This window comes from Rhinatrema bivittatum, chromosome 4 (assembly GCF_901001135.1).
Source record: "Rhinatrema bivittatum chromosome 4, aRhiBiv1.1, whole genome shotgun sequence".
In the NCBI taxonomy this organism is placed as follows: domain Eukaryota; kingdom Metazoa; phylum Chordata; class Amphibia; order Gymnophiona; family Rhinatrematidae; genus Rhinatrema; species Rhinatrema bivittatum.
The window spans coordinates 85297950-85311833 of NC_042618.1; the positions used below are offsets into that span (position 1 = coordinate 85297950).

The 13884-nt window shown below is 46.9% G+C and overlaps 1 protein-coding gene across 6 annotated transcripts in view; it reads left to right on the plus strand.

Annotated features, from left to right (window-relative positions):
* Positions 1–13884, plus strand: part of AREL1 (apoptosis resistant E3 ubiquitin protein ligase 1) — a 295300-nt gene that overhangs the window by 254427 nt on the left and 26989 nt on the right. For all 6 annotated transcript variants that reach the window (XM_029598425.1, XM_029598426.1, XM_029598429.1 and 3 more), the window contains exons 16-17: positions 1079–1208; positions 1294–1352. In XM_029598425.1, the coding sequence (XP_029454285.1) occupies positions 1079–1208; positions 1294–1352 (189 nt within the window). The remainder of the gene's footprint in view (positions 1–1078; positions 1209–1293; positions 1353–13884) is intronic.

Consider the following 13884-nt stretch of genomic DNA (forward strand, 5'->3'; position numbering starts at 1 on the left):
CCTGTCTTGCAGGGAACAGGGGGAGAATGAGGAGTGAACAGAGCAGAGCAGACCAAAGAAGAGCGACCGGATGTCTTTGGGAAGATAGTCTTGCAAGGATGTATGCTCAGTTCCAGGATTATGGCTCTTCAGCTCTTTATGGTGCAGTATTTGCACGAGTGGATGCTGAGGAGCGTAGGAAACACGAGCGCTTTCTGTGGTCCGAACCTCAGAAGTATGTGTAGGAGGTTCGCATGGCTTCCTGGCAGATGTTCTCTGTATAGGGCAGAACTTATCTGAGGACAAGGTATAAGAGCAAGTGGCTGTGATCAAGGAGCATTAGCCAACTCTACAGGCACTGCCTACATCATCATCATCATCATTTTACTAATGACATGTCAGATACTATGGGTCACAAAAAAACAGATATCCCTATACATCATGCCCAGAATGGTATGAATGTTAGGTGTCAATGCACAGATTTTTGATGGGATTTATACTTACAGCATGTTACAATATTTCAAAAATCACAATAAAACACTACAAAATTAAAATATCCTTATCCTAGAAATTCCAGAGTTAAGCATTCTACATCCCTAACAATGGAGCCAACTCTTTACGTTCGTTCCGTGTAGCAGTTGTCTGCTTCTCGTCATTGAAACATAGCCTAAAGCTTTGCACTCAGCTGTAAATCTACGACCCACTACAGAGTGGCTGAAGTAGAAGAAATGTTGTGTTTTGAATTGGTTGACTTAAACCCTACTGAAATGTTATGGCAAGAGCTGAAACGAGCCATCCAATGTCAGAGTGGGAACAGTTGTGTGAGGAGGAATGGGTGAGAAACGCTTACAGGAAACGTTTGGGTGAACGTTTTGCTGATTACTCACATAGCTATAAGGATACTTATTATTGAATTTGTTTGGAGAAATAAAATCCATGCTTTCTGTCAGATCATGTTTTGAGTGTAATTTCTCAGCGCTGTGCCTTTGCCGTGGGGAGAGACTGGATGGGCCCGGTCGCTCTTTTTCTGCTCATACAATCCTCTTCAGCAGTTCTCTAGCCCATGCCCCGTTTCATTCTGTCTCTTTCTTTCCTAAAGACCATAGACTTGATGAGCAGTGGCGCCCAGATGCCAGTAACCAACGAGAATAAGATCTTCTACCTTAATCTGCTGGCTCAGTACCGGCTTGCCAGCCAGGTGAGAGAGGAGGTGGAGCACTTCCTGAAAGGTAACTTCTGCTCTGCTCCTTAATGACACAGTCAGGGCTGAATTTATATCTCTTTCCTCTTCACACTTCCTTTCTTCTCTTTAAGGTCTGAACGAGTTAGTTCCGGAAAACCTGCTGGCTATCTTTGATGAGAATGAGTTAGAGGTGGGTGTGTTCTCCAGGAGTGTTACCTATGGATGTTTTTATCTTTCATAGCAGTGTAGGATCGGTCATCAGACAGAGTGGCAGGATGGGGCAGAGCTGCTAGAGAGTGAGATCTGTCTGGCATGCACGGCACTGGCTAGAGAGAGAGTCCAGAAAAAAGCTACAGTGTCAGCTTCACACAGCACAATAAACACCCATGGGGGCAATCACATTTATCTAGGACACACAAAGAAAGAAAAGTTGTTTATTGATTTTAATTTTCAGCCTAAACAAGCAACACATTTTTTCCAAAGAAAAATTTGAAAAAATGTTCAATTATGCATGTTTATAAAAATTAAAAATGTAGAAATAATGGTGAACTAGAAGGGGTAGGTGAGAGCTTTTTATTGTACTAACTCACTACATTTGTGACGAGCTTTCAGGAGCTGTACTCCCTTACGGGCCAATACAGTAAAGTCCGCGGGAGAGCGCGCACCGGCCCTTCGCCGGTGCGCGTGATTCTGTATTTAAATTAGGTGACGCAGGAAAAACGGGGAAAAGGAGGCGCTAGGGACACTAGTGCGTCCCTAGCGCCTCCTTTTTGACAGGAGCAGCAGCTGTCAGCGGGTTTGACAGCCGACGCTCAATTTTGCTGGCATCTGTTCTCGAGCCCGCTGACAGCCACAGACTCGGAAACCGGACGCCGGCAAAATTGAGCGTCCAGTTTTCGGCCAGACAGCCGCGGACCGAATTCAAATTTTTTTTTTTTACTTTTCTTACTTTTCGGGACCTCCGGCTTAATATCGCCATGATATTAAGTCGGAGGGTGCACAGAAAAGCAGTTTTTACTGCTTTTCTGTGCACTTTCCCGGCGCCGGAAGAAATTTTCTGAAAGTAAATTTCTGAAAGTAAAATGTGGGGCTTGGCTGCACATTTTACTTTCTGTATCCCGCGCGCATACCTAATAAGGCCCTCAACATGCAAATGCATGTTGAGGGCCCTATTAGGTGCCGCGGGTTGGACGCGCATTTTCCTCCCCTTACTGAATAAGGGGTAAGGGAAAACTCGCTCCATCGGAGCGCACTGTACTGTATCGGCCTGTTAATCAGGTCAGTGAAGAGAGAGAGAGAGAGAGAGCAGTGCTATAATGGCTTTAAATAATTCAGCGTCAGCTGGGCATGAAGCTGTCTGTATATACAGGAAGCTGCAGGTTACGTTACAATGAGGTAAACAAAAAAATATAGATGCTTAAAAATGTCCGTTGAAAAACTTTATTAAGGAGACTTCTAGGTCCAATGCACAAATAATCTGTTATGCATCTATGAACTCCAACACACACACGTGACAGATTGCTCATTTGCTGTCTAGAGTTCCTTTCTGTTTTGGAGTTCACAAGAGAAGTGATATTCATTGGCATCATTACACTCAGTGTGGAAGTCCACATTATATTCTTAATTTCAATTCATATTCCTCTAGATTATTTGACACAGCCCCTGAGGCAGCCCCCACGAGGGGGGTGAAACTCGGCCTGAGTTGGGCATCCTGTGCATTGGACCTAGAAGTCACCTTAATAAAGTTTTTCAATGGATATTTTTAGGCATCTATATTTTTTTGTGTTTACCTCATGGCTTTCTTAGATCGCCTATCTCCTTGGTTACATTACAATTACAGCTCAGGGGTGGGGGGGGGGGGGGGCTTGATGGAGGTGGTAGAGACTGTAAAACTTCATAATTCCAGTGGGGCCCATTTCTGATAATGACTGAGAAAGCAATGTGTTTCTAAGTATTTGATCATCTTAATTTCAATATTTGCAGGTGCAGTTCTGACACTGAGACAGTGTGACGATAATTTTTAAACAGGGATGCGGGTGCATGTGTGCGTGTGTTCATCAAACCGCTTCCGAATCCATTTTATAACACATGCGCATATATGTGCGCATGTTATCCCAGGACAAGCAGGATGCTAGTCCTCACATATGGGTGACGTCACCGAAGGAGCCCTAGTGCGGGAAATCTTTCTGTCAAAGTTTCTAGTAAATTTTGACTGGCCCTTGCGAGGCCACTGAGCATGCCATGATATTCTCTGCCACAGGTGTCTCTCTTCAGTCTTCACTGTTCCGCGCTGCTACAGGCATCGCGGGACAGGAGCCGTTGCGAGTTATTCACAACCTTCTCTGACTAAAAAGTCATTTTTTCGATTATTCTCTCTTAGCGGTCTCTCGGGGTTCCCTTTCACCAGCTGGTGAGTACCTCGGTCTCTATTTCCCATCTTTGGAAATTTTTTCTCACGAATTCCCATTCTCTTTCGACGGCTGTCGATAGCAACATGGCTACGGGCTTCAAAAAATGCCCTATATGTAACAGAACCATGTCGATCACCGACCCACATCTTGAATATGTTCTCTGTCTCGGTGAAAAGCACAACGTGAATACTTGTCCTAAATGCGCTGAAATGACGGCGAAAGGGCGAAAGGCTAGGCAGGAAAAAATGGAACATTAGTTCCAACTACAACTGATTCCTTCCCCTTCAAAATCATCGAAGTCGTCTCCGGCCGGAGTGACTAAACGAGCCTTACTTAAAAAAAACCTCGCCCGGACGGATCTGGTGATTGTCTGTCCTCGCCATCGTCCACAGCATCGACAAAGTCGACCGACCAACTTAAGTCAAAGCATCGTCATTGGCATCGTCGACCATCGTCATCCGCATCGACGTCCCAGGAGGAATCAATGGCAAAGCGGCCACGGACCCAGGAAATACCGGTCCCCTCAGCGCCAGGGCCTTTGCCTCCATCGATGTCAGATCCCTCTGCAGACTTCTGCATAGGATCCATCATCGCAGCCTCTGCCACCGCTTACAACTGCTCTGGTTCCATCAGTTGTACAGCCGGAATTGTCTGATCTCATCAGGCAAGCGGTCATTCAGGCTTTAAAGGATCAAGCATCTCCAGCGATTCCGCCAATGCCACCAGCATCGATGCCGGTTGTATTACTGATGCCGGTGGGCCCACCGATGCTGGTGCCCTTTTTGGCACCGAGGACAATGATGGACTCGATCACTACGACACCGAGACTCATCACGTCATCGATGTCCATCTTCGCCCAGATACCATCGGGCTCTTCAATGCCGATCTCGATTCCAATGACGTCGAAGTCTTCCAGAACATTTCCTCCGGCGACTACATCGATGACAACCACTGCATCATCGAGGCAACCATCATCTGAGCCTCGCATTCTATCGATGTCCTTTACAAAGATATCAAAATGTCATCGATAACCTGCCAACAACAAAGCCTCAGGACTCTTCAACTTTGTTTTCCTCCGATGATCCACAGCCAGGCCCTTCAGGCCTTCACTACCCTCCCAGATCTCCTCCAAGGTCTCCTTATAGGGATGACCCAGACGACTCGTGGGATGACCAGCAGTCTGTAACGTCTTCTGAGGGATTCATGTCTGAACCTTCACCTCCAGACCAGAGAAAAAAATCACCTCCAGAAGATTTATCTTTCTCCATATTCATACAGGATATGGCTGACTCCATTCCCTTCAAACTAACAGCAGAAGAAGATACCAGACAGCAAACTCTAGAAGTTCTATAGTTTGTAGACCCACCCAAACAAGTGTTGGCTATTCCAATCCATGAGGTCCTCTTGGATCTTCAATGTCGCATCTGGGAGCATCCATCTTCTATCCCAGCAGTAAATAAGCGTGTGGACACGACCTAATTAGTGCAGACAGCTCCAGGTTATCAGAAGCAACAGTTACCACACCAGTCCGTGGTAGTAGAGTCTGCACAGAAAAAGTCAAAACGTGTGCGCCCACACTCATCAACTCCACCTGGTAAGGACCATAGGTTTCTCGATTCATTAGGCAGAAAAGTGTATCAAAGTGCCATCTTTAACACAAAGATCTCTGCTTACCAATTCTATATCACACAATATCAGAGGAACCTATGGAAGCAAATGGAGGAATTTATTACTTCTTTGCCTACACAATTCCAGGAACCAGCACAGGCCATAGTCAACAAAGGCCTAGAAGCCGGAAAGCATGAGGTGAGGGCGGTCTATGACAACTTTGAGACGGCTTCCAGAGCAGCAGCAGCTGGAATCACCGCCCGTAGATGGGCATAGCTAAAGGCCTCGGACCTCAGGCCTGAGGTCCAAGAAAAACCTGTGGACCTACCATGTGTCGGCGACAATTTGTTTGGGGAAAAGGTCCAAGAAGCAGTACAACAGCTTAAAGACCACACGGAGACTTTACGTCAACTGTCTCAAATACCACAAGATCCCTCTACACAATCTTCTCGTCGCCTACCTCGTAGAGAAACTAGACGTTCTTACTATAGGCCAAGAAGATACTACCCCCAAACTTCTAGGGGTAGGTCAACTAGATCACAACAACGGTTCCAGGCCATAAAACCTAGGCCTACCCGCCCGCAACTTCCTGCACAGACAGGCCCAGCGGCGGGCTTTTGAAATACAGACCAGAGAATAAATCCATCCCCTAAATCCTCGACCAGACCTGCCAGTGGGAGGAAGAGTATCCCATTTTTACACACATTGGCTAAACATAACGTCAGACCAATGGGTACTCTCCATAGTCTCTCGAGGTTACAAACTAAATTTCCTCTCAATTCCTCTGGAATCTCCACCAAGTTTCTTCCCACAACAAAATTCTCAACTAATTCAACTACAAGTAGAATTATCCATCCTTCTGAGAGCCAGGGCTGTACAGCCAGTGCCCTGGACTCAGCAGGGCAGAGGATTCTACTCCCGGTATTTCCTCATTCCAAAGAAAACCGGAGGCCTACATCCCATCCTAGACCTCAGAAAGCTCTCCAAATTTCTGAAAAAAGAAAAATTCAGGATGGTTTCTCTAGGCACCATGCTTCCACTACTTCAAACAGGAGATTGGCTTTGTTCTCTGGATCTTCAAGACGCTTACACTCACATTCCCATATTCCCTCCTCATCGCAAATATCTGCGCTTCATGGTGGGCCATCAACATTTCCAATACAGAGTTCTGCCATTCGGACTGGTATCTGCTCCCAGAGTCTTCACCAAATGTCTGGCAGCAATAGTGGGACACTTGCACAAGGAAAGTGTCCATGTTTTCCCATATCTGGACGACTGGCTCATCAGGAGTCAATCTCAGCAAGGAGCTCTCGCTTCTCTGACTCGAACAATTGCCCTACTTCACTCCATGGGATTTCTCATCAATTATCAAAAATCCCATCTCACTCCAACTCACCTGCTTCAATTCATAGGAGCAGAATTGAACACCAATCTAGCAAAGGCCATTCTACCTGTAGACTGAGCAAAGACACTTACTCTACTAGCAAGATCCATTTACTTACAGAAACAAATGACAGCTCATCAGTTTCTAACTTTACTAGGCCATATGGCCTCCACAGTTCATGTCACTCCTGTGGCACGGCTCGCCATGAGAGTTACCCAGTGGACTTTAAGATCACAATGGATCCAAGCCATTCAACCATTACATTATCCAATTCAAGTGACCCACCAACTAAGATCATCTCTACTTTGGTGGACAAACATGGACAACTTGCGCAAAGGCCTACCTTTTCAGCAACCAGTTCCAAAGATAACGTTAACTACAGATGCATCCACCTTGGGTTGGGGAGCTCACATAGACAATCTCCAAACACAAGGGACTTGGACAACACTCGAAGCAACATTTCAAATAAATTTCCTAGAGCTTCGAGCTATACGTTATGCGCTACATGCATTCAAGGACTGCCTTTCACACAAGACTGTTCTAATCCAAACGGACAACACAGTAGCCATGTGGTACATCAACAAACAGGGAGGTACGGGCTTGTATCTCCTTTATCAAGAAGCTGCACAGATTTGGGCCTGGGCCCTAACACACTCAATGTTTCTCCTGGCCACTTATCTGGCAGGCATTCAAAATGTACTAGCGGATCGCCTCAGTCGTCAATTCCAACCACACGAATGGTCCCTGGATCCCTCAGTAGTGACCAGGATCTTTCAAGGTTGGGGTCAACCGACAATAGACCTCTTTGCGTCACATCTGAATCACAAAGTGAACATATTCTGTTCTCTACACAAACAGAAGAACTAGCCAGCCAAGGACGCCTTTGCTCGTCCTTGGAACTCAGGCCTTCCTTACGCGTATCCTCCAATACCGCTCATAACCAAAACTCTAGTGAAGCTACAACAGGACAAGGGGTCCATGATACTCATAGCCCCGTATTGGCCTCGACAAGTATGATTTCCCACACTTCTAGATCTCTCAGTCAGGGATCCAATTCGTCTGGGACTAGCTCCCACTCTCATAACTCAGGATCAGGGTCGGTTGCGCCATCCCAACCTTCAATCCCTATCCCTGACAGCATGGATGTTGAAAGCTTGATCTTACAGCCACTCAATCTTCCAACCAATGTATCTCAAGTGCTTCTAGCTTCATGTAAACCTTCCACACGTAAGAACTATTCTTTGAAATGGAAACGGTTTACTTTGTGGTGTAGGCAGAAAAAAATTAACCCTTTTGCTTGCCCCACTACTTCTCTACTAGAGTACTTATGCCACCTTTCAGACTCTGGTCTCCAGACTTCATCCGTAAGGGTACATTTAAGTGCAATCTCAGCCTACCATGACAAGGTAGGAGTTGCACCTGTTTCCACTTGTCAGTAGGTTTATGAGAGGTTTAACGCATCTAAAACCACCAATTCGGCCACTAGTCATAGAATGGGACCTGAATCTGGTCTTAACAAGACTCATGCGTTCCCCTTTTGAACCCATAGATTCATGTGATTTTAAATTTCTCACATGGAAGACTATCTTCCTCATAGCCATTACATCAGCTAGAGGGGTTAGTGAGTTACAAGCACTTGTCACATACTCACCCTACACAAAATTCCTACATGACAGAGTGGTTCTCCGTACTCATCCAAAATTCCTTCCCAAAATAGTTACGGAATTCCACTTGAACCAATCCATAGTTTTACCCCATTCTTTCCAAGGCCTCATTCCCATCCAGGAGAGACAGCCTTACATACCTTGGACTCTAAGCGTGCACTAGCATTTTACATAAACCGCACTGCAGTCCACAGAAAATCCACTCAACTTTTTGTATCTTATGATCCAAACAAACCAGGAAAACCAGTGGGTAAACATACTATATCCAATTGGCTAGCAGATTGCATACAGTTTTGCTATGAAAAAGCAGGCCTTCCTCTCCAAGGGCGAGTAAAGGCACATTCAGTAAGGGCAATGTCAACCTCAGTAGCACACTATCATTCAGTGCCAATTCTTGACGTATGTAAAGCAGCAACATGGAGTTCTCTTCACACCTTTGCAGCTCATTACTGTTTGGACAAGCAAGGACGACAAGATTCAGCCTATGGACAATCTGTCTTAAAGAACTTGTTTCCAGTATAATCCCAACTCCTTCTACATCCAATCTGCTCTGATCTTCGGCTGACTCATTTTCAACAACAATACTTCAGTGTTACTTCACTAAAAAATGACTCAGCCTCTAGCTTGCTAATCACCCATATGTGAGGACAAGCATCCTGCTTGTCCTGGGATAAAGCAAAATTGCTTACCTTGTAATAGGTGTTATCCCAGGACAGCAGGATGTAGTCCTCACAGAACCCACCCGCCACCCCGCGGAGTTGGGTCTCATACCTTTTATTATTTTATTTTTGGCCAAAGCTTATTGCTACATACGAGACTGAAGAGAGACACCTGTGGCAGAGAATATCATGGCATGCTGGGCATGCTCAGTGGCCTCACAGGGCCAGTCAAAAGTTTCTAGAAATTTTGACAGAAAGATTTCCCACGCTAGGTTTCCGTTGGTGACGTCACCCATATGTGAGGACTACATCCTGCTGTCCTGGAATAACACCTATTACAAGGTAAGCAATTTTGCTTTATAAAATAGCCTGGACGAGCGTGCATGTGCGCACAATTTTAAATGGGTGCATACAAATGCCGCATCAAACTCATAAGTGGGGAAATTTTACAAGGGACCATGCCGACGCCATAACTACTTTTCCCAGTTCATTCCCAGTTCGCCCAGTTAAGGGATAGGACTTCCAAAGCCCCCTACTTTAATAGCCTCCTTTCTTAGCGTCCAATCAAATGAATACATAACAAGTGGGTTCTGCTTCCCTACCAGCAGATGGAGACAGAGAAACTGACGTCAAGGTATATACACCCCTGCAGTTTCATCAGCCTGCCAGTGTTCTCCATCTCCAGCAGATGGTGGAGATGCTTCTCCCCACTGGGGATTGCTTCATTTAAAATAAAGGAGAATCAAGGATAAAATTCACCCTGCTCTCCTGCGGTGATACCAAATGGTTCCTCCCCCAGTTGAGAATTCCTGAGGTTACTTCCATGGTCCCTCAAATGTATGCCTTGTTCCGGTAGCCGGTTTTGCCAGTGTGAACTTAGCTGCTTGAGCAGCTGAAATGCAGCAGATACAGGAAGCCAGGCGCAGCGGTGACGGCACATGCCCTCTCCCCCCGTGGCCAGAGACAGTCTCTGTGCTCAGCCAAGTACGGCTGAGCTCCAGTAAGTTTAAAAAAAAAAAAAAAAGACTCCCTTCGAGGGCGGTGGGGATGGGGGGGATGGGGATCCCAGATTTTGCCTTGTATAATTTGGCAAGCAACCTCTGCATTGTGTGGGAGTGGCTGCTGGGAGAATCGAAATACACTCATATTCAGGCTGACCAGACCTTGGTGGCTCCATTAGATCTCCGATTCACATTGCAAACAGCCACCCAACACCTCCCTGAAACCCTACGTACCCATGATTTATTGGAACCGATGCGGGTGGCGTGTAAACTCTCTGTGCTTATTTGCTCCCCATTCAAGGTAACTTACAGTTTACTCCGGGTTCACAGTCGGCTGGCTTTCAGACCTGGGCATTGAAAGGCATAACACAACTAGGGCATGTTTTGGACAATGCAGGGGCTATTTTGCCGTTCTCCAAATTTAGTGCTGAATATAATATTGGAGCTTCGCAAGTTTTTCCTTAGCTGCAATTGCAGCATTATGTTAGTTCATTGCCCGTAGCCTGCAAGGCACCGGCGGTCTTTGAGGCTGTCAGTAAGATATTGAGGTTGGAAAGACCTGCCAAACTAACTTTAACTGAGGCTTATAAAGGCTTATGGAATTTGGACACTGCAGCACCTGGGGGGCAGCTGGCAGAGAGGTGGAACAGCGATGGGGTGTATGAGGTCACACCAGAGGTGATCAACACCAGCTTTAAATGGATTTCCCGTGTCTCTAGAAACTCCTATTATAGAGAAATGCAATACAAATTTTTGTGGAGGGCCTATCTGTCCCCTTCCCTTTTGCATAGGGCGCATTTACGAGAGACGAGTCAATGTGCAAAATGCTCAACTGAGCCCTGTACTCTGTCGCATTCTTTTTGGGGTTGCCTTCGAATCCGGAAATTTTGGACTACTATTACAGTCTATTTGGAGGAGTTATTAGACATCTCAGTTCCCCTCTCGCCTGCGGTGCTCCTATTTGGTTGTATGCGCCCCATTGTGATTAGAGGGGCCGATGCTCGTATGTTAATTTACAAGGCTGGTTATGTGGGGAAAAAGCTGATCTTGTTGCATTGGAAAACTACAGTGGTGCCCAATCACTGGATGTGGCAGAACGCATTTCACAAACTTCTTCAGATGGAGAATGTGGCCTCCCGTTCCTCACCTGTACATCGTCGCAAATTCCTAAAGACCTGGAATGCCTAAGTGCAATCGCTCCCACCTCGGGCTCACAGCCGGATTCTTAATGATTAATGGGACCGGATACAAAGAACCATGTCTCCTCCGGGACTGTCATATAAGATTGGCTCTGTCTCCAGTTTCGTACCCTGACAAGCACATAAGCTTTCGCACCAGTTGATGGGGTTTTGGGGGGGGGGGAAGGAAGGGTGGGATGCTTTCTGGACGGGGGAGAAAATTGTATATGAGCAAACTACCATATGTAAGCCTGATAACCAGAGGGGTACCAAAGTGTAGGCCCCTCTGGATGTTTGTCTGATACTGTTTTTGTGTTTCTGCTCAATAAATATCATTTCAACTAAAAAAAAAAAAAAGATTCATAGACTTAGTAGAAGGTTTTTGGTTGTGCAGGGTTTCCTCCTTCCCCAGTCTCCGTGCGCGGCATACCGGTCCGACGTTCGTTACACTCCTTGGGAGGTTGAGGGATGTGGGCAGCCTGGCAGGTTGAGCAGCTTCCTTAGGCTAGTCCCCGCTCCAAGACTTTTCGTTGCGCGCCGTGTGCTAGGCTGCAATGGCTTTTTGCACGCTTTCTAAGGCTGCTATGGAAAAGCTTTACCCGCTACCGGAGGAGTCGTTAGAGCTGCTTAAGATTCCTAAGGTGGATGCGGCCGTCTCAGCAATTGCCAAGCGCACCACGATCTGGGTGACAGGAGTGGCTACGCTTAAAGATCTCCAAGACAGAAAGCTGGAGGCTCTTCTCAAGAGGATTTTTGAGGTTTCAGCACTCTGCGTCAGAGTGACTGTTTGCAGTAGTCTCACACAGAGGGCAACCCTTAGATGGGTGCAGCAATTGCGCACAGCTCAGGAACTGCCCCCGGCGGAGGCGGAGCAGGCGAACCATATGGAAGCGGCAGTGGCTTATACTGCGGGCGCTCTTTATTATCTCCTCCGTACCTCATCCACGCACGATGGCCTCGGCAGTATCACCAGGAGGCTTCTTTGGCTCCGCAATTGGTCCGTTGATGTCTCCTCCAAGTCTCAGTTGGGTTCTTTCCCATTCAAAGGAAAGCTTTTATTTGGCGATGAGCTGAAACATCTGATTAAGTCCTTGGGGGACAATAAAGTGTACAAGCTTCCTAAGGATAAGCCTAGAACCTCTAGGACCTTCGGGTCCTCTCGGGGTCATTTTCAGGGCCAGCGCAGTTATCGTCCAGGCAGAACTCTGTCCTTTGCCCCTTGGCAGCCAACGACGAGGTCCCAGGCTTTGGCTTATTCCTTTCGTGGCCGACAGCCTGCTCGGGACAGGGTCTCTCAAGGATCCTCCGGCAACAAGTCTTCCCAATGAAGGTGCACCGACCCACTCCTCCGTTCCGGAGATAGGACACAAGAACATAAGAAATTGCCATGCTGGGTCAGACCAAGGGTCCATCAAGCCCAGCATCCTGTATCCAACAGTGGCCAATCCAGGCCATAAGAACCTGGCAATTACCCAAACACTAAGAAGAACCCATGCTACTGATGCAATTAATAGCAGTGGCTATTCCCTAAGTAAACTTGATTAATAGCCATTAATGGACTTCTCATCCAAGAACTTATCCAAACCTTTTTTGAACCCAGCTACACTAACTGCACTAACCACATCCTCTGGCAACAAATTCCAGAGCTTTATTGTGCGTTGAGTGAAAAAGAATTTTCTCCGATTAGTCTTAAATGTGCTACTTGCTAACTTCATGGAATGCCCCCTAGTCCTTCTATTATTCGAAAGTGTAAATAACCAATTCACATCTACTCGTTCTAGACCTCTCATGATCTTAAACACCTCTATCATATCCCCCCTCAGTCGTCTCTTCTCCAAGCTGAAAAGTCCTAACCTCTTTAGTCTTTCCTCATAGGGGAGCTGTTCCATCCCCTTTATCATTTTGGTTGCCCTTCTCTGTACCTTCTCCATCGCAACTATATCTTTTTTGAGATGCGGCCACTAGAATTGTACACAGTATTCAAGGTGCGGTCTCACCATGGAGCGATACAGAGGCATTATGACATTTTCCATTTTATTCACCATTCGCTTTCTAATAATTCCCAACATTCTGTTTGCTTTTTTGACTGCCGCAGCACACTGAGCCGACGATTTCAATATGTTATCCACTATGACACCTAGATCTCTTTCTTGGGTGCTAGCACCTAATATTGAACCCAACATTCGGCTCGATACAGTAAGGCCGCGGTAAAAACAGTGCGGCAGTGTCAGGCGCACCCTTCCTCCCCGCACGCACAGTTCTCTTCACTAACTCCCCGATACTCTCCTCTAATCGCTGCAAATGCATGCCGCGGCTGTGAAGCGTTAGGGAAGGGTTATGCCCGCGCAACCCATTTTACTGTATAGGCGCTGTAACAGCGCCTATACAGTAACCTGGGTGCGCTGGTACCTGTCATTTCAAATGACATTTGAAATGACAGGTACCAGGAAGTGTAACAAAGTGTAAAAAGTGTAAAAAACAAAAAACCTGTGTGTTATATAAAAAAATAAAACAATTTTAAATACTGTCGGAGAGACGTGGGTCGAGGCGGCCGGTGGGCGGCGGGCAGCCATCAGCGGCATCCGGTAGTCCCTTCTCCCTTCCTCCCTCCCTCCCCTGCCTGGATGAGCGCCAAAATCGCACGGGCGGGTGGGCAGGCAGCAGGATCCGGGAGCGGCGGGTAGGCAGCAGCGGGGTCCGGGGGGGCAGCAGCAGCAGGATCCAGGGGCGGCAGTGGCAGCGAGATCCGGGGGGCGAGTAGCGGCAGCGTGTTCGATCGGGCAGGTAGGTGGGAAAAAAAGATGGCCACCTGCACGG